Source organism: Leguminivora glycinivorella, chromosome 12 (assembly GCF_023078275.1).
Source record: "Leguminivora glycinivorella isolate SPB_JAAS2020 chromosome 12, LegGlyc_1.1, whole genome shotgun sequence".
Lineage (NCBI taxonomy): Eukaryota > Metazoa > Arthropoda > Insecta > Lepidoptera > Tortricidae > Leguminivora > Leguminivora glycinivorella.
In genome coordinates, this window is record NC_062982.1 from 10280121 (window position 1) to 10302612 (window position 22492).

General features: G+C 37.7%; 1 protein-coding gene across 2 annotated transcripts in view; it reads right to left on the minus strand.

The window, feature by feature from the left end:
* Nucleotides 1-1164: 1164 nt before the first annotated feature.
* Nucleotides 1165-22492, minus strand: part of LOC125231715 (heparan sulfate 2-O-sulfotransferase pipe) — a 215086-nt gene continuing 193758 nt past the window's right edge. For both annotated transcript variants that reach the window (XM_048137253.1, XM_048137254.1), the window contains 3 exons: nucleotides 5190-5314; nucleotides 2896-3050; nucleotides 1165-1769 (listed from right to left, as the gene is read on the minus strand). In XM_048137253.1, the coding sequence (XP_047993210.1) occupies nucleotides 1540-1769; nucleotides 2896-3050; nucleotides 5190-5314 (510 nt within the window). In that variant the 3' untranslated portion in view covers nucleotides 1165-1539. The remainder of the gene's footprint in view (nucleotides 1770-2895; nucleotides 3051-5189; nucleotides 5315-22492) is intronic.

Below are 22492 nucleotides of genomic sequence, written 5' to 3' on the forward strand. Positions count from 1 at the left end.
GACAATAAAGACATGTACATACATATTCATGTCAGCGTAATGTGCAACATCTCGTTACAATCCAACACATAGTCTAAGTTAGGTACTTTCGAATAAATAATAAAATAATAGGTTAGGTTTTTTATAATATGTAGGTTAGGTTTTTTATAATATGTTTATATGTTTTTATATTGTTTTGTAAGTGTTTTTTTATTTTACTTTTATACTCATATTGTAAAAAACCTAGCATAAGAAAAAAGATAAATAAAGGATTAATAATAAATAATAATTTTATATGGACAATACGGCAGACATAAGTACCTATAGGTATGTATTCCCTAATTTTTCATGGAATTTAGACTATTTAATTTATGACTTAGTCCGTTTTCACATTATCCGATCCGATATCGGATGTCGGAAGGATTTCAATAGAAAAAATCCAAGATGGCTCCTGTAATGTATGGGATATCGGTCGGACATCCGATATCGGATCGGATAATGTGGAAACGCATTTAGTCACGTTAAATGATGAATGATCTTATGCATTTTCCAGACGAAACAAGGAAATTAAAAAAAATGCTGGTCAGGTTCTTCAAATTATGTTCTAAGTGTACTTAACCTAGGTACATGTACTCAACGAGACTACCTACTTACTCTTCAAGTCTTCACAATAAGCGTTTGCACTGCAACCATTTCACAACACAAAAATGTCTATTGGCCTCACGCTGTACAAGGTATTAAATATACAATAGATACGAACAAAGTGCCTAAAGTATGTATCCATAACCTTAACGTATAGATAGATTGATTCATGAGAGTTGGCATTAGGTAATGAAATTAACAAAATTTTGATTGTATGATAAGGTGAACTAGGGTAATTCCGAAAGTCGTCTAAAGTCGCACAAAAATCACCACTATTTCCATCATATCAAGATCCCCCTTTCGGAATTACCAGAGCATCTTTGTCATTCGGAATTACATTAATACATTTTCAGTACAGATGGTGTTTTTGTTACGCACTAGTGCGAGAAGTGGTTCATTATATGCCAGGTCGAAACTTCGGAGGCTCATCTGTACTGAAAAACGTCGTACGATACACGTGCGAAAAGGAAGTTCGAAACGAGTGGCGATAAATTAAAACACGACCGAAGGGAGTGTTTTAAATCGACACGAGTTACGAATTTTACGCACTTTTTTACGCACTTGTATCGTACTTAATGTACTATTTTTTTTTATCTCAACAGCTGCCATTTTCATTCACTCATTCGTTCCATTCGAACCCCTGTAACTCAGTCCTGTGAATCGACCTGCGGGCGTAGCATCACTAGTGTGATAAACCTGATCGCGTTGGTGCGTCCCTATCACACTTACAAATAACGGCCTGATGTGATAGGCGACCGTGCTTGCCCGCCTATACTTATTAGAAACAAAATGGTGTACCTATACATATTATATTAAAACTTTGTCCGTGTCGATATTGAACACCTCAACTGTACCTACCCAAAAAGTGTTCAACACTCGCGGGTGCTTATTAACTGCCACTTTACACTAAAATAGTCGCTACACTCGTCTGAACCTCTTCTTCATCGCTCGCCGCTTGACTCGCTGCGAGACCGGCAGCGTTACTCCGGGTTCTCGCAACGCCTTGAGTTGCAGATGGAGGCGCTGTTTGCAGAACTCGTAGAATTCTATTTCGCGAGTGAAGTTCGCGCGGACCATGTTCTTGACGGCTTCGGATACAGGCGGCTTGAAGGCGTTGCGGTTGATGCGGTTGAATGTGTTGAGTTCCTCTGCAATGGAATTATACAGTTATGTATTTTAAATATGACTAAGAAACATTATGTGACAAACTATTGCACGAGAGTTAATAATTCAAGCATCGTAGAGGGGTCATGGATATTAAAAAACCCTGTATCATAAAATAACTGATGAGCAGAATATAGCAGCAGGGTATAATGTGTCAATATTAAGGGATCAATATTGCATTTCGACACGGATGGGTATTTATATGAAAGATGATATTTAAGAATCCCTCAGTTAGGTAATCGACGTAGGTATTGGTATCTACTTAATAAAACTAATACTCGTATAGTATGTATACGATATCTCAGCAATTCCCGATAAGTTTGTACATTTGGATCACGTCTCCTTTTTGGATAAAAATTGGTAGGCTGATAGAGTCCATGATGCTGAGCAAGATCGACTAGGTTTCCCAAAATGTCCTAGGTTGATTGTATGAAACTTTCCTTTTTTGTTACCCGAAAATGTATATAAATCTGGTAACAAAAAAGGAAGGTTTCATACAAACTACATAGGACATTTTGGGAAACCTAGTGGATCTTGCTCAGCTTCTTTTTGGGAATTGCACATCTAAACATGAGGATGTAAATTGAATTGAAGTGACGGACAGTTGTACGATTTTAAAAGAGATTGGGATTGCTACGATTGAAAAGTCAGGCGCTCGTGACTGTGGTGTTCGGTCACAGCAAAGTGAGCGTAATACTTTGATGATCCACCTCCGACAGGCGTTAAAATGGATGGCGTTTATTTCGAACGTTGGGAGAACGGGGAACCCTTTAACAGAGAGAGGATGGAAGTAACCTCAGGTAACTTACCCCAATACAGTTTAGAGCCGCTTTGTAAGAACCGTGGGATGTATCTCTCGAGAGCCAGTAGGGTAGAGTTCATGTCCTCCAATACACCCAACATAGCATATTACTCCTGCTTCCATGGCTGACATGATGATAACTTACCCCAATACAATTTAGAGTCGCCTTGGAAGAACCGTGGGATGTGTTTCTCGAGAGCCAACACTGCCAACAGGGTCTAGAGTTCATGTCCTCCAACACACCCACCACAGCATATTGCTACGGCTGATACACTTAATACTACCCCAAACTACACTACTAAACTTACCCCAGTACAGCTTGGAGGCGCCTTGAAAGAACCTAGGGATGTATCTCTCGAGAGCCAACAGGGTGGAGTTCATGTCCTCCAACACACCCACCACAGCATACTGCTCCTCCACAACACGCTTAGCGCGCTGCAGGGCTTCTACGCTGTTGAACGGCCTGGAATATTCAATAAACACATTTAGCTTTTATACAGCATTGAATAGGTTCCAGAGGATGTTTTAGCGTGTAGGTAATCGGGAAACATTGAAATTTTATGGATGTTTAGCAATGCACCGAAGAAAAGTTGTCAAAGTTCTCGGTATTGCTCTTCGCAACATTTATTTGCCAAACTTTAGGGTCAACTTCTTTGGCATTTGATGAGTGGATAATAAATGCCAGTTTGTACTTCAAAGATGAAATGAAGCAATCGTCAATTGGTAGATATTACCTATTGTGTAATACATCCTAATATTAAAGAGAATGTTCTCAATGGAAACTTTAATGAGAATTTTCTTATGAAAATTTCCAGTAAATTACGGAAATTTTGAAATTGCAACTCGTACATTGCTATGGATGTTATCAAGTTTGTTTCTAAGAATATATAAACCGATTAATTATACTAGTAGCACCATCTGTGCGAGTGTGGCGACTGTGGCGTCAGGTATTATAACTCGAGTTTCCTGGAGCCAAAGGCTAGTGCTTAAAGGGATCCTTAGCTAGAGGGCGTTGGTTAAATGTGAATAAGATTTACCCTAGGTGGCGCTATTCACATAGTTTTGTTTACAAATGTGTCGCTAAATTTCAACCATGGGTAAATCCATTCTGCTTTAAGGTTAATATACTTAATAACTATATACAAAATATAACATTGATCTGAAAGATAATATACCTTATAGCAGAATGGATTTACCCAAGTTTGAAGTTAAGCGACACAAATAGACAACGTTATTTATTCAATAAAAGTTGCAAATAAACACACTCAGAATTTTATACAAATCTTATTTTTGTTACAAATGTATGCATGCCGAGTGCTAGCTTATTATAAACTTGCAAAATTGCAAAATACTTCTTCTGATAAAATTGCAAAATAAACTAAAAAAACTCTCAATAACATTGGATTTTAGATTTAAATGGCATCAACGTGACAAATTTTGGCAATTGCAAACCTAGTGGTACTTTATAAAAACGCGTGCAAGTAAAAAGCCAAGCAGTGTCTCGTCGGCGGTTTTTGTGGCGCTAATAGAATGTCATGGGGCTTTTTATTCGCCGGTCGTTAACTCGTTAAGCGACGTGGTTCGGCGCTTCTTCATACAATATGTGTGAAAAAAAGGTTATTTTGGGTAAAAAAATAAATCTGACGTCTTAATTTTGGTATGGTGCTTGGTAAATAGCCGGCTAGAAAAGTTCAGCAGAAAACTATAGTCAAAAATAGTTTTGTGATCAGCAGCGCAGGGATTCGCCATGTGGACATAAAACAAATCAGCTACAGGCTTGGTCATCTACATACAAATGAAGTATTCTGTAACAAGCTTTGTCAAACTTAAGTATTTTTTATTTTTTTTTTATTTATTTAAGTAAGTTTTGTAAGTTTTTTTTTATTTATTTATTACAATAACATTGTAAGTGTATTAAATGCCTACTACGCCATAGTGCCACCCCGGACCGTAGCTGGCTCAAATGATCCCAAATACTGATGTGCAGACGGAAAGTTTCCATATTTCTGAAATTTTCACATAGGAAAACTTCGGAAACTTTCCATACTTTGTATGGACAATGGTATGGATGGAAACTTTCCTTTTCATAAATTTAAATTCCCTTTATTTTTCGTGAAATTTTCGTGAATTTTTCAAGAAATTTAAGATTTTTTTGGAAAGTTTCCGCAACTTGCACATCATTAATCCCAAAGCACTGGGCGCGTTACCTGGTTGTACAGCCAGGAAAATTTGTTGGACTAGGCACAGTCGAGTTCATAAATATGTGTACATTTTTTCACCTTATGGCCTAGAGTTAAGGCGAAGAAATGTACACATATTTATGAACTCGACTGCCTCTAAGCCGTCGACCCAATTCCCACAGAAACTCCTTAGCCTCCGCTCCCTAAGGCCTTGCAGTCTCCACCGCAACGGGTATTTTATTTAGTTTTTTTTTGATACCAAAACATTGCACTGAGGTTTGTGAAAAAGAAAAGCGTTTGCTGGCGGTGCACTGAGGTTCGTGAAGAAGGAAAGCGTTTGCTTCACCCTCCACGTAGCAGTAGGTACCTACTCGTGGTCGCCTAGCAAATATACTCGTAGAACAAAACGACAAGGTACTGACGTGCATTGAGGTTCGTGTCCGCAGAAGAAGAGTGTTTGCCGGCGATGGTCTCCGATGCCCTCGTGCGTTTCTCCCTCCACGTATCGACATTCGCGGTCGCCGCTCAGCACGCACGTCTCGAAATCCTGAAACACAATGCAACTGTTGAATACGCTAGTTTCCTATATTTAAAATAAAATATTTTATGCACTGCACGAAATAAAGCTCCACAAAATTTGAAGAAATATATGGACGGTAGTTATATTTCAACAAAATTTCTATTTAATAAGTCAAAGAGAAAGATAAAAAGTAAATGAATTGACCGTGACGTCACTCCTCAGTATTTCATAGTAATTCCATACTAGCAAATCGTTTTGACAGTTCTTAAAAAGAAGCTGATTTTACTAGTAGGAAACTAGCCTATTGTTGGTACGGCTGATGATGTAATTGCGGAAAAAAATTAAAAGGAATCGTGTGACAAAGGATGCGTTTTTTAGCTGTTGGGGTTGGATTGAGAGAACCGAATTGAAGTTATATACGTTCTCATTTTAAGGATTTTAAAACTACTTCTTTAACGTTACATGGCGGCGATGATATGAATACTGATAGATATTGATATTCGAATTAGGTATTATAATTAAGATCTTCAAATTCCTAAATTATTTCATCTCTATCTATGGTGTTATAGAATTTTTTAATAAGACACATTATCTGGCATCAGCAACAAACGTGATGATAGCAGGTACGAGTAGGATAGAGACCTCAGGGTGGCTAGCCGAATGGCACAATCGCTCACGAAACGCTCACGAAACGAAGCGCTAGTAGATATCTATCTCTATCGCGCTTGCGTATTGGCGCGACAGAGCCAGCGGCGTATCGCTTTCGTTTGGCGTCGGAGAAATGCCATTCGGCTACGGGGCCAGGGTGGCTAGCCGAATGGCACAATCGCTCACGAAACGCTCACGAAACGAAGCGCTAGTAGATATCTATCTCTATCGCGCTTACGTATTGGCGCGACAGAGCCAGCGGCGTATCGCTTTCGTTTGGCGTCGGAGAAATGCCATTCGGCTACGGGGCCAGGGTGGCTAGCCGAATGGCACAAACGCTCACGAAACGAAGCGCTAGTAGATATCTATCTCTATCGTGCTTGCGTATTGGCGCGACAGAGCCAGCGGCGTATCGCTTTCGTTTGGCGTCGGAGAAATGCCATTCGGCTACGGGGCCAGGGCTCGTAGTTACTTATTTATTTATTTATTTATTTTATTGGTATTCAGGATAACAACAGCCGTAAATATAACTAAGACATACTACTGCTTACGTATAAGAAGGCCAATAACAGTCATCCATTAAATTACATTTTGTAAGAATTAAATTAACTAAATGTTATATAAACAATCAAAATGTGCAATACACACAAATGCTCCAACGGCTAAAGTACATACAGGTTGTTGATTAAGTATTCTTATAATTACGTAACTTAAGGCTTCAATAGCTATCCACCTACTTAATTCATTAGAATACTAGTATAAATACTCATAAGTCAGACACCAACAAAACTTACGTCAAGAATTTACAATAGTACCCACCAGACCATGGCCGATAAACAGCATAGCATTCCCCTAGTACCCAGTAAAAGTTACGATGATTTTATTTTATTTTTTGATTTTATTATTCATTTAAGTTTCAGGTTCATTAAAATTTTCGTTTTCACTGAGCAAAATTGCATAAATATCTTTTTTATATCTATGTTTAGACCCTATAAAAGGATCAGAAGAGGAAAATTCGGTGTTATACAAGTGAGGGATCCTAGATAGAACGGAGTTAGAACCATAGTTAGTAGTGTGAAAGGGAACATGAAAGAGAGTTGTGTGTCGGGTTCGCCGCCTTGGGACTCGAAATGAAAGGCTAGATAACAGTTCAGGACAGTCTAAACGATTTCTAATGATATCAAAAAGCAGGCTCATATCAGACATTTTGCGCCTATCCTCAAGAGAATATTCCCGGCAGTTACCTTTATACCCAACAGATGTCTTCTTAAATTTATAATTTAAATGAGCTATAAATCTTTTTTGGATTCTTTCGATGCGTTCTTTATGAACAGCATAGCAAACTGACCAAATTGGTGATGCATACCCATACAACCATTTCAGTCGCAAAATCTTCAAATCAGTAACTAACTGTCAAATGTGACATAACGCGTGGTAACGTCGTGCAAACAATGCGACCGTATTGTTACAATAACAAAGTGTAGTCGTCGCGTGCACTCGTTACGGTAACAAAATGTGTACGAATTTGTGGCTGTCAATGTCACTGTCAGAATGACTTTTAACGACACTTTATTAGTCGACGTTTGCACACATAACGGTAACAACATGTGGACGAATTTGTGGCTGTCATTGTCACTGTCAGAACGGTTTCTGACAGTGACATTGACAGAATTTGTACACACATGTGTAGGTCTGATTACCGAACTGCTCCTAAACCACTGTAACCGCAAATGACAATCTGAAATACGAAGGTTTCTCAAACTTTCTTGTGAAGTTGTGGACTGGTTGCTTTGAATCATTTAAATATGAGCGAATTAAATAATAATAAACGACGACGACCATTTAAGCACTCTTCGACATTTTATAGAAATGTGGGAAAGTTAAGAAAAGTGCAGAATGATAATACAAATAGATAAGCACTTTATAGTTACTTAATGTATTAAATATATAATTTTTAATTCTTATTGATAAAAATGAAGTGCAGTATTGCTTTACACAAAAAAAGTAGGAATCAAATGAAATAGAGTATTTACTGTGATATTAATAGAATTTCTGTTGCGCAATGATAGTTTTTTTCAGTACAGATGCTGCTTTTTACACACAGTAGTGCGAGCAAATCAAGCAATGATTCATTTCTTGTCTGGTCGAAACTCTTAGCTTGGATTTAGGTACTGAAAATCGTCTTACGATACACGTGCGAAAAGGACATTCACAACTCGTGTCGATTTAAAACACTCCCTTCGTTCGTGTATTAATTTATCGCTACTCGTATCGATTTTCCTCTTTTCCGCACTCGTATCTACAAGTATTTTGTTTGGGTTACAAAAAAAAACATTTTATTTACTCTACTACGTTTTATTTATGTCTCTTTAACATTACAAATTTGTAGACACTTATCTATACAAAAATCTTGACAAAAGAAGTACAGATCGCTGAAATTAATGTTGATAGTAATATTATTGACGACTACTTCAACAAGTGTCAATTGTGAAATGCCGCAAAATACTAGTTGCTCTATAGAAGACCATAATAATATGATCCCCGATCCTTTACAACCCAGCAGCTCGGTACGCACGTTACATTTTTTTTTAAATCTTCTTTAGTGAGGGCAACTGAGTACGACGGCATATTTAATTGTTTATAAAGTTTGAGGATACCTGGAAAAAAATAATACAAGAATTACGCCATTTTGAAAACAGCTTTCGGTCACGCGTGTACGCTGCGACCATTTTGCGACCGTTTGTCGACCGTTTGGTGACCGTTTGGCGACTGTTTTTTACATGGAATATTACCGTCTTAATCCATATTTTAACAACTTTATTGGTTTTCTAGGCATTATTTTTAATATTTCAGTATAGTGTATGCACCGGAGCACTAAAACTTCACCAATCAATATACATAACACGCAAACACCGAGTAGTCAATAATATTATTACTGGTTAAACTGAGGTAAATTGATGGCGCGTTGATAAATTTAGACTTATTTTATGAAATCACTCGAGCAATTTAATTGGCCATGGTAATTAGCCCACATTATATTACAAATGCAAACAATATTTATCTTTAACAAATTCTTACGCCATTACATTTTAATGTCAAATGGTTTTATTTCTTTTTTACTTTGACGTCTCTGACAGTCGCCATTTGAAAAGAATGAAATGAACGAATGATTTTTGGAAAGTAGTCGCCAAACGGTAACAATGTGTGCACGCGTAGTGCACACTTCTGTCACTTCTGTGACCATTTGTGCCTGTTACCAATCGTCCCCATTTGGGTCGCCGCGACTAAACGTCGACCGTACTGCGACTAAACATTGAGACCCGAAGACCTGTGTGTACACAAAATAGGAGGATTTGCGTAGGAACGGCGACCGATTATGGTTATATGGGTATTCAAGGATGGATCTCACATATGCGTAATATACAACTTTTAGACATGACAGGCTGTGAAAAGGTTTACAGGTTCTCATAACAAATCCCAAGCTTCGATATGACCTGTTTACAATGGAGTCCACATGATCTCTCATAGTCATTTTGGAATCTAGGATTACTCCCAGGTCACGTACTACATCTACTCTGTTCACCGTTACGCCATTAAAGTGGTATGGATAAATGATTGGCTTAAGGCTGCGAGTAAAACTTATGCTCTGACACTTGGTAACACTAATTGTTATCTTATTACGACAGTAATACTCGACTAGATTATTAAGATCATTCTGCAGCAGTTCGCAATCTGCTATAGATTTTATACGCATGAAAACTTTTTTATCATCAGCGTATAGCAAATGGCGCGCGGTGAGAAAACACGTATCAATATCATATATATAAGCATTATAAAAAAGGGGACCCAAATGGGAGCCTTGGGGCACCCCGGAGGGTATATCGATGTAGTCTGACCTGAAGCCACCGAGAACTACAGCCTGGGAACGGTTAATAAGATATGATTCGACCCATCTGAGCAGGTCTCCATGAATTCCTAGTGCTTCAAGCTTCATGAGAAGTATGGCATGGTTGACACGATCAAACGCTTTCTCAAAGTCGGTATATATCACGTCAACTTGACCGCCACCTTCCATTTCTGTTAAAACATGATTAGTAAAACAAGCCAAGTTTGAGACTGTAGAGCGTCCTTTTAAAAAACCGTGCTGTTTATCCGAGATTCCAAGAGACACAATGGGGTAAATTTGTTTATATATTATGGATTCAAAAAGTTTACCTATGGTATTGAGGATAGAGATAGGTCGATAATTCTCGATATTGGACTTAGAACCTTTTTTGTGTATAGGAATAATATGGGCCTTTTTCCATATGGAGGGGAAAATGCAGCTTTTTAGTGATTGTTGAAAAAGAAGGGTTAAGGGATATGCAAGACTTTCAGCACACGAGGATAAAAAGATAGGTGGAATACCGTCACAGCCAGGTCCCTTAGTTTTATCTAGACGCTTCAACAAACTTAGTACGATTTCGCAGGTTACATCGATACTGGACAGATCATCACACCGATTATTACTTAGTTGACTATTGTTAGGGTTACAAGAGGAGCTTGTTGTGTCAAATACGCTCTCAAAAAATGTGTTAAACGCATTACAAATATCTACGCCATTGTTGTAGTGATTGCTACCTAAATTAAAACTATTAGGATAATTTGAACCTCCGCGTTTAGACTTCACGTATTTCCAGAAGAATTTAGGAGATCGCTTGATGTAAGATTCGGTATTGTTACTAAAACGCTGAAAACACTCATTCTGAACCAGTTTTTGTCTAGCTCTTAACATAGAAAATTCGTCGTAATCACGGGGGTTTAAAAACTTTTTCCACCTTCGATGAACTTTAGTTTTTTCTTAAATTATCTTTATGAGCGAGGAACTGTACCAAATAGGGTATGAGTCGTTTTTGGGGCGTGACATGGGTACAAATTTAACAAAACAATCATTTAGTGTGTTATAAAATATGTCAACAGATTTGTTTACGTCGCTTGTGTTCAGAATTGTATCCCAATTTATACTATTTATGTGTGCATTTATTTTATTATAATCACATTTGAAAAAATTAAAACGGGGCATCGATTTATGTTTTAAAGGTATTACAAACAGATCTAAGATATCAATCACGAGAGGTGGGTGATAAACGTCTAACTTAGAAATTGGTTGACATTGAGACACGAGCATAGGCAGATTACCAAAACACAGGTCTAAAGTATTGCCACATGAGTTTTTAATATAATTGTACTGAGTTAACCCTAAATACTGCATGTCCTCAATAAAAGATAACGCCGCACTTTGATAGTCCGTTCTGCCCTGACTTAGCAAAGAAAAACCTACACCATTACTCCAGGATATACAAGGTATATTAAAGTCTCCTATTACAAGATAGGTACACGACGGAAATGTTTCGATTGTACGCATTATACTATTTTTTATGTCATCTAAGTTTGATGGCAAATTTTCCTCTACGGGCGGTAAATACGCTAATACAGCAATTAAATCGGTCGGGGCGCCGAGAGCGCGGCTCGGTATACTTATACACAACGATTCAATACCTGCGCAGGACCACTCACTGTACACTGCAGCACAAAGGTTGCGGCGGGCACATACCATGACTCCGCCGCCCGTACACTTATTAGTTGACTGAAGATTTCTGTCACATCGAAATACATCGTATCGGAAATCACAAAGTTCAGAATCCAAAATGTCGCTCTGTAACCATGTCTCAGTTAAAAATATTAAATCATAATCATTATGTAGTATGTTATTGTATATATCTAAACACTTAGTTCGGAGACCGCGAACATTTTGGTAAAAAATATTCAACTTATTGTTTATATTAGGATATACCGTGTTATTCACTATCATAGAAATAAATAACGATCAAAATTCGTCTTAATATTTGTAAAAAGTCTCGTGATATTTGTGACAGTAACCTGATACAATGTTTATTCTTATGTACGTTAATATAATGTAAGGTATAAGAGTAAGAGACTATGGGGAAATGTATTACAATAGTAGGGAAAATATTCGTATTTATGTGTAATGTTAGACATATTAAATTGTTAATTGATTGGTGTTCGTTGAGTTCATTTAAGTATTGATATATTAATCTATCCCTGTAGAAGAATAATGTAAGTTTTGTGTCTAACAGATTAAGGTTGATAACGGGTTTACTCAAATGAGCTACATGATGCCAGTTCAGTGTTGATCGATAAAGATATAATTTAGCATATATACTCATTAAGGAACAGCTGTTTATGTAGTGGGTGCTAGGGGCTTGCATCACTGTCGTCGGCGGTGGTGTACTCGTACGTTTAACAAAACAAACAGAGTTAGGTATAGGTATAATTGGAAGTATACTTTTTGGTGTCTGATCTTTAAAAATAAATTGGATAGTACTTACGGTAATTGCGTAGGATACATTATTTAGTATGACTTTAAATAAGTAGGTATAGCTCTGATAAACACACAACGTAGATAGAATAAACAACATTAAAATAAGTTGTAATTTATCAAATATTTCGCACATAAAATTACTATGCAAAAAAAGTCACTTAATTTTATTTATGTCGTTCGCGTCCTTTACGTGAATAATAGGAGATTTATCGGATTTTCTTGCGAATATCTTGCAGTTGCGTACCCACACATACTTATAGCTTGCCACGTCTGCCGCGTCCTTGGTTTCCTTGCGAAGTTGCTTGTAGAATGGAATCAAATGTTCGTTTACAAATATTTTGGTTGATTCACCTGACATGCCGATATCTGTAGTGGTAATACCTTTACGCCTACGTATGCCGGATAAAATGCTGTCCTTGATAACTTGCGAGTTTAATTGTACGACGATGTTACGTGGCCTGCCAGCCACTGCCACCCGAGGCTGTACCCGGTTCGCATGCAGAATACTTGCTGTAGTTAAATCCACTCCGGCTATATTAGCGATGTTTGTGACGATGGCAGAAAGATTTTCGGCTTTATTTTCCGGGATCCCCGAGATTTCTAGGTTATGTAAGCGGTCGCGTTGCTGTAGGGCGTGATGTTCCAATTGTAAATGATTGTAAGATTCTTTCAAGGTGGAGACATCCCGTTCTAACGATTCTATCTTATTGACAGTAATTTCTATGGCGTCGACACGTGTACATAGACCATCCTGACGGTGGGAGTGAAAGTTGAGAGAGTCCTTAAATTCCGCGATATCGGCCTTGAACTGATTGTGTTCGATGACCAGGTTTTCAGTCGTCGCCCGCACGCTGGAGTGCTGGTCCTTGATATCAGAGACATCCGACTTCATACTCGATATATCAGACTTTTGAGATTTGCAAATGTCCACCAGGTCCTTTATATCCTTGCGAAATTCCAAAATGTCTTTTGTGATGTCACTCTCAAAATCAGGCTGTTTGCGTTTTCTAATTGTAATTTGAGAATCACTGTGGTAAATATCCTTTAATTTGTTTAAATCCGGCTGCGAGCCAGCATTACGTGCCAGATTACCTACACCCAGGTTATCGGTGTTGAGATTAGGATTATCGACCATGTTTCCGGGCACGAGATTAGCTAATTGCTTGAAGGAGATGCGGCTGGAGGAGGTTAACGTTGCACACAGTAGATAAGATGCACGCACGAAAATGTCATAAGTGTATCGCTGACGATTTTTAAAATGATCTTTACACTTATAGGCACACGATCTAATTACCGGTGGTTCCGAATTTATGAACTTTATTTAAATTTTACGAGCAAATTGTGAAGTATGTGACGCGTCCGTTGTGAGAGGACGGCACCGCGAGAGAGCCATTACCCAATCAATTATCAAATTACTCTGAGATGAATTACGGCAAAGCCTGCGTTAGGTTACGAATGCCTAAGTACCTACTGTTTGGTGTTTCCCAACCCAACGCAGGCAACTCTTTGCTTACAGAATCGCTAAATTATGGAATGTGTATTTAAAGAAATATAGAATTTCGTATTACCAAGTAGATATATTTTATGGAGTGCGACCACCACTGAATAAATTTAGTAAGTAACCTAATACTTATACGCAAAATGTTGCAAGGAAACAAAGAATTTACATGGATATCTAATAAACCCTAACCATTATGTAAATAGTATAGTTTATCTTCCGGATTTCGTAAATATCTTTAAAAATCTGAAGTTCTACTTTTATGGGTGTTATCCTTGTTATAGTGTAAGTCAAGTTAAAATCCGGTGTCGAAGTACCCAACTCGTTAAGGCATCTATCAACTTAGGTCCGCTCCGCTACTCGATTGGCAGTCAGTAGATGAAGATCCCTATCTCACACAGTTAAACGTACGTAAACCATTGTTGTAGCAACACAATTATGCAAAATACATATGGAGTTTGCATATTGGCAAATGCCAAAAAACATCATTTAAATTTCCAATTAAAACGTTAGGCTTTTTGCTGTTGGTAAACTAATTTATTTTTTGTAAGTTCACAGAAGTAACATCGTTAAAATGTTTAAGGGAGTCTTTACACATATCGATGAAGAATATCGATACTGTTAGAACGATCTTATCTCGATGTACAAGTATTAAGGACCAAGTAAACTGTCCATTGTTTAGTTTCGGGTCGTGCGATATGACTTGTGACCCAAACCATGGGTGCATGCATGCACTTCGGTTAATAAATAATGGTTACCTATCAATAAAACCCACTGTTTATCCATAACCTGATTCTATGTTGATAACGATCAACTCCTTGTCCAATATTAAACTTTCTGTCCTAAGATATTCATCTCATAGAAAGTTTGACCCTAGAGACGATAGATGAAATCAGTTAAATGTTATCCAAAACGATCGGATTAGGTCTTATCCATGTCTTATCTAATGGTATTTTAAATGTCACACATCCGACAAAAAAAGGATGACTCACATTACACCGATTAGGATCCGGGCCGAAGGCTTCTGGCGCTTGGTTTTCTATGGAACTTGCACCCATTGCACTTGAACTTGTTTTGTATGGAAGGCCCACTTGCACCAACCACTTAACTCAGGGTTAATGGGCTGTCATCTGTCAAATTCCATATAAAATGGTGGGTTAACCCTCCATTTTCGTTGGTGCAAGTGGCCCTAAAGCGAAAAGAACCATGACGAACAGTATTAGGAGATTGTGTACTGTGCGCCGATAAGTGTACCATCTCCCTAAGGCCTGTAACTCGCGCGCCTGAGCACACAAACTCTATTGTGCTGGCCGCTCAACAATGGAGTAATTAACACGGAAAATCTGCAGTGACGCGCAACTGTCGATACCATTAATTTCCATAACTCGATAGTGTGAGCTGTCAGTGGTCGCTGCGGGCGCTAGGCTGTTAGTGACCGTTCTGGTCATTGACTTATGTTACTTCGTAAGGACGTGACATATGGGCACTAAAATGGTACCAGCACAGCGATGGTGTAGGTACCTACTATCTGTGTTCCTGATAATCATCATATCAGCCATATATCGTCTACTGCTGAGCATTGTCTTCTAGTACGCCACTTGTCCCGGTCCTGAGCTACTTTCATCCAGTCGTGACCTGCAATTATCTGGATGTCGTCCACCTAACGAGCCAAAGGATGCCAAGCGCTTCTTACATCTGTATTAAGCTGCCACCATTCCGTAATGTACTGTGACTGCATCAGTCAGCTGTTTCTGTTGCAAGGGCGCAGAGGCACTGGTCGTGGTCATATCAGAGAGGTAGGGACGGAAGGCTCCTCGAGCTTGCTCAAATGCACGTACTTATGGGCCGTCGGTTATGTTGGATGTTCTAACAACCTCCGTCTTGGCGAGCCTGGTCCGATCCACGAAGCGCATTCGGGCCTACTAGTTTATTCCGTCCATCATCTGCCGCACAGGCATGTCCAGCTGACCCTTCTGCCCGAGACACCGGTAAGCCAATAATACGATCTCTCATCATGTTGATGTCATGTGAATCACGTCAACCAATCACGTTCTTGCGTTCTAAGGCCCATCAAACGAAAATGTTACCATGAAATTGTATGAATCGCCCTATCCTTACTTTTGAAATCTTTGGTAAGTGCCCGTTCTTGTACCGTTTTACAATTAGGGGCACGACCACACGTTACGGCATAAGATAATTTGACTGGACGGACGCAAACAATCACGGGGAGTGATGTTCGAGGCACCTTCCACTTATTTATAGTCCGGATCTGTTAGTTGTAAAAAAGAAGTACCTATTAACGGGCAATCCAATAAAACCGAGGATTATGAAATTTAAGTTCTGTTTGTGTTAAGGGAATTTAATATATTTTAACATTTAGCAAACAGTTAGATTAGAAATGAAACTGAAAAACTACCATATCATAATACGTATAATATATACAAAACACAAGGTTTCCTTTTGTTCCATTTTGGTAAGGACCTGGGAGGGCCCAACACAACTCCCCTTTTAAATAATTTGATACGTTTCCAAAGTGTGCCTGAGAACTTAACTGAACTTTTTTTACTGTTTACGTTTAATGTTTACATTCTTCGTTTCATTATTTATTTTTTCAACTACCTACTTAAGACAAATAATAGTACATTACGATACAAGTGCGAAAAAAAGGAAGTTCGAAACGAGTGGCGATAAATTAAAACACGACCGAAGGGAGTGTTTTAAATTTAAATCGACACGAGTTACGAATTTCCTTTTTGCACGTGTATCGTACGACGTTTTTCAGTACAGATGGCACTCCGAAGTTTCGACCTGGCATATAATGAACCACTTTTCGCACTAGTGCGTAAAAAAAGCACCATCTGTACTGAAAAATTAGTTTTCTGGATTCTAAATTCAGCGCTGTTACTTTAAAAACGGATTATTTCACATCACTACTCGTTGCAGCCGTCGCGACCAGCTCGAATAATGAACGCAGTTAACATTCCCGGTCCCAAACCAAATGTGGCTGTCCATGTTTAAAGACCCCTTATGCTGCAACTGTAGTAACGTCCATTATGAGCGAAAATCCAACAGAAATCCTTATAAAATGGCTCTTATTGCACATGAGTTATTAAGGACCCTTTAGACTGGAACGCCTCAAATTAATTTATTTTTTCTTCGAATCTCCGTTCAGCATCTGATTGAACACATTATAATGATGCCTGTGATGACTATTTGCCCTCTTACATATTGTTATGTTACGTAACGTGCGTTGATTGATTCTCAAGAGTTTAGTACCGTTTTCATTATGTAAACTTGATACTTAATAACTTAATAAGTCTATCATCGAATGGGCTACCGGCGTATTCATATTGTATTAAAAAAGTATTGCTGCAAGTATGTTGGCTTATCTTAACCCTTAAATGCATGACCTTGACAAAGATTTATTCAAATTTGAATTTTGACATGCTGGATGTAGGGAACAAATCAAATTATTTTATTAAATATTTTTTTGATTTGTTTTTTTTAAGATACCATAAACTTAAGAAAAAGCGATCAAGCCCACTGGTGGCGAAGCCGGGAACATGCTGTCAATAGAGTCCAAAATGCATGATGCATCACTATGCAAAGTCATCCGCATATTACTTACGTCACAGCGTAAGGGAAAGGGGAGTCATACTAATGATACTACATATATGTGACTGTCCATGTTATAGGGATACAGAAAAACCGTGACATGAGGGAAGGGAAGGGGTAAAAAAATATTGCGTGACGTAATACGTGGGCGGGCCCCTAAGGGTTAGGAGTCAGACTGCATCGCAACTGCAACTTATACAAGTTTCAGTTATGCTCCAGTTCGCCTGTAGCGGTTCTTAGTAGCCTTTTACCTTTTATCGTAGTGGGCGAAAGTTTAGGGTTTCCGATCTAATAATAGAATTGTATCGAATTTTTATTCATTGGTGTTTTATTACGTTTCTGCCTAAAAGCTTGACCCACTGTCGTAAACCCACTCGACGACTTATCAACCAAATCAATTAGACCTTAAATAAACTTTGTTCTCATTCAAAAACAATTTGACGGCATCTAGATCAAAGCGCATCGATCTGATCGTGATTATCGATTTTTCATGGAGCCAGTAAGTAGCCCATCACAATCGTGGGTCGTGACAGATCACTTTTGGTAGTGTAACGGGACGTCCTACGGCGTTCAAAAAATGGAAAACCAAATTGTCCGAATATTTATTTACAATATCACAATCGAAATTCAATATATCTTCAATAGAACCGTGGAGTTGTAAAAGCTACTAAAGGAGCCGACACCAGACATCTGATAACATCGTCGTTGTCGGTACTAGATAGTTAATTTTACGATCGGTTTTAAAGGCTTTTTTGCTAATGATATGGGACTGGATGTAGCACATATTTGTACCTACTCGTAAGCATCCAACTAAATTACTGACTAAAGGGCCAAATTAAAGGTCTCTAGTTTAGCGACAATATTCATATTCACAACATAATCAGTATGTATGTGTGAAGCAAGCTCCCTGTCTGGCTATTTTCCAGGGATCTTGGATATGTATGTATAGGTACAGCATGTAGGTACCTATCTTTTTTAAAGAGTCAGACAGGCATCCATAGGCTACGGTTATCACTTACTATCGGGTGGGCAGTATGCTTGTTTCAAAATTTTGTGGGGCTATATTCCAAAATCATTAATGAATAATTACAGACCAATAGCTTTGTTACCTGTGTTTTCAAAAGTGATCGAGAAATTTATATATAATAATCTAAATAATTATTTTGAAACCAAAAATTTATTCGCACAAGAACAAAAAGGATTCCGAAAGCACAAATCAATAAATATGGCAATCTATGACTTACTGAACATTATCATGAGCAATATAGATAATAAGGTACCCGTGTCTGCTCTCTACATGGATATGACCAAAGCGTTCGATTTTGTTGATCATAAAATACTATTGACTAAATTATACAGATATGGAATCCGAGGAAACGTTTATAGTTTAATTGAATCTTACCTATCCGGGAGAAAGCAATTTACCCAACTGGACTATATATGCGTCAAGTCAAAAAACCAAATTACTGCTCTATCCGATCTTAGGGAAATAAAAGCAGGCGTCCCACAAGGTAGTGTTTTAGGACCACTCTTATTTCTCATTTATATAAATGATTTCCCTTTAGCTATCGAGGAACCCATGATTCTCTTTGCCGATGATAGTACCGTCATATTCACTGGAGAAGACTTACTGACATACGAAACAAAAATAAACAATTGTTTAAAATCCCTTATTCATTGGCTTAACAGTAACAATCTTTGTATTAATTTGGACAAAACAAAAATAATGCACTTTAAACAAAGAACAGACAAAGTGACGGATTTAAACGTATCCTACAAGGGACATATAATTGATGAAACTGACGTAACAAAATTCTTAGGATTAAGCTTAGATAATAAATTAACATGGAAGTATCAAATTGACAATATATGTAAGAAACTTAGTACATTTTCATATACGCTTTATCACCTTAGAAAGGTAGTAAACCAATCTGCTGTCCTAACCTCCTATCACGCGTACGTCACGTCAACTTTAAGATATGGTTTAATTTTCTGGGGAAACTCAACAGACAGAGATTTAGCATTTATAAGTCAAAAGAAATGTATACGTTCAATGTGTGGCAGAAACAAATTTGAACCATGTAAAGATTTATTCACTGAATTAAGAATTTTAACTCTTCCATCCCTATATATATATGAAACAGCATTATATGTCAAAACGAATATAGGACAATACACAAAATTTAACAGTGCTCGTAAAGTTGACAATATAAAAAACAAATTGTATAAGACAGCACTTCTATCAAAAAGTATATTTGGAATGGAACCTCGAATTTATAATAACTTACCAGATAACATACGAAGACTACAGGACGTGAATATATTCAAAAAAGATCTTTTAATTTTCTTGTTAATAAGGCTTATTATTCCATAAAAGAATATCTAGATGACTGTGACATACAAAATATCAATTAGAAAGTAATGTATAATGACTATTTTTTGTATTTAATTGTAAATCTTTATTTAATTTTAATTGTGTCTATTTATTTGAATTGTAATTTTAATTCTGACTAATTGTAATTTATTAATTTTATATTATTCATTTGCTCTCGTGCCTCTCGTCCCTTTTGACATTTGTATGCCAACCGGCAAAACATAGTTTGTTCAGACCATTCATAGACCTAAGACCTAATTATGTACCTATTTTTTACAAATAAAGCATTCTGATTCTGATTCTGATTCTGATTCAGCACGGGAAGCATGATGGTCGCGCGATAGACGATAAAATAGCAGGCCGTCCCTATCGCACTCTTTGTAAGTGCGATAGGGACGGCCTGATATTTTATCGTCTATCGCGCGACCATGCTTCCCGTGCTGCTGTAAGTTTTTACCGCGGTATTTTAATAACAATAAAAAAGCAACTAATACAGTAAGCAATTTGAACAAGTCTTCTATATTTTACCTATTTGAGGTAGTACTTATTGAGTAGCAAAGATGAAGTTAAACACCTATCTGCAAAAACTTCAGTATAAAGGCGCGAGTAAAAGCTCGTTTATAAATTGGCCCTAGTAAAAACAAACTATGATCGAGCATCGGATCGCTTCCTCGACGCCTGCGAATTACACGGTTTTTTCGCATGCGTCCGCGCAGCCAGTTAACGGGTGCGCACGTGACCATTGTACCCATTCATTGACACTAGAGATGTCGTGAGTATTCGGCAACTTGGCCGAATAACATTTAATATTCGGCTGCATACCAAATATGTATATTTTCGAGCCGAATCTACAATATTAACGATCAAAGAAGGATTCAGGAAAGTCGTGAAATACGACGAGTCAATTATTCGTTTTATGAGCAATTGTTGATTTAGGGCAAGTTGCATCAACCATATTTGACAGTCACATGATCGTCACACAGCAGAGGTCTATGGAACTTCCCATACAATAAAATTAAACAAACGCTTTAACGGTGACAGACGGTTTGGTGCAACCGGCCCTTAATAAAAATTATGGATTCGATTTAATGGACTCTAACTAGGTACATTCATCAGTTCTGTGCAAAAAAATTAATGTGCAAAAACGAATAGTTTTCACACCTACTAAATGTGAAGTTTTTTATCATGCCAAATATATGGTAGTACCTAGTGAGCCGAAAGATGGGGCTAAGAATATTTATTATTAGGTTCCTATTCGGCCAAAACTACTAGTCGGGGCATCTCTAAACGATACACTGATCGATGAACATTCTTCGTGACATCCACGAAGACGCGTGCTCTAGTTCGTAAATTCATACTATTAAAGGATATTTTTGACAAATCCTCGCGTCATCCTGAATCACACAATCTGAACACGGCCATTTAATTGAGCAGGTGAACAAGGGGTCATACATTGAGCCTACCTCCGGAAAAAATGGGGATGGAGCGATCGGGAATGTAGCGAATGCGGATGCCCAAAGCAAACTGTTCGGCATATTGTCCTTCAGTGTACAAACTTGGAGGAGTTGGAGGAATGTAAATTTAAATGACCGGTCTGGCTCAGTCGGTAGTGACCCTGCCTGCTAAGCCGCGGTCCTGGGTTCAAATCCCGGTAAGGGCATTTATTTGTGTGATAAGCACAGATATTTGTTCCTGAGCCATGGATGTTTTCATATTTATTTCATATTTCATATTTATTTATTCCAATCTATCGGCACTGACAGATTAACCTTACGTGCTAATTGGCATTATATATTACTCTGTCTAACATGCATTAATGACTATTAATAAGTTACAAATGATACATCAATAATTAATTAACAATATCAAATTTAAATACAATTAAAATATACCAATTAAATATTAAAACAATGTCATAATGTACAATTAGAATTCAATAATAATTTAATAAATAATAATAAATAATTTTCTATGTAATAAGTATATAAGTATGTGTAAGTATTTATCTATTTAAGTATGTATATCGTCGCTTAGCACTCATAGTACAAGCTTTGCTTAGTTTGGGGCTGTTGATCTGTGTAAGTGTCCCCAATATTTATTATTAGGTATTATTATTTATTAGATTATGAACTAGTTATTACAGTGTGTTGTAGTCTTAATTGCCATACGATAAATAGATTGGATGCTGGGATTTCACTCATACACAACATATTGGAGCGCGTAGCTGGGCGACCAGTGTTTTATGAGCTTCGCAGCTTTTCAGCATTTACTTTTCAAACCAACTTCAGACAGGCAAGCATTTTGCCAATGCGCACTTGCCAATAGTGCGATAGGGAAGGCCTGATATTTTATCACTTATCGCGCGACCATGCTTATACGCCTGACCCTTTAGCACAACAAGGTAACGCGCGACAAGGTAAGTTGTGCTAAAGGGGCTGATGTGAATAGAATGGCACTTCAACATGATAACGATCTGTCAGTGTCAATAGGGATGTTTCTTCAAACAAAAACATATTATTTGAAACAGCCCGTATATTGTATTCGGATATATAATTTTACGTTAAATTATAATTAAAGATCGAATTGGGGCGTGGTAATTACTGAGTCAAAACTACATATTTTTCCTACATGCAGTTTTAGGCTAGTAATACAGTTCAGAGTTTGCGAATATAAATTGTCCGGTCATTG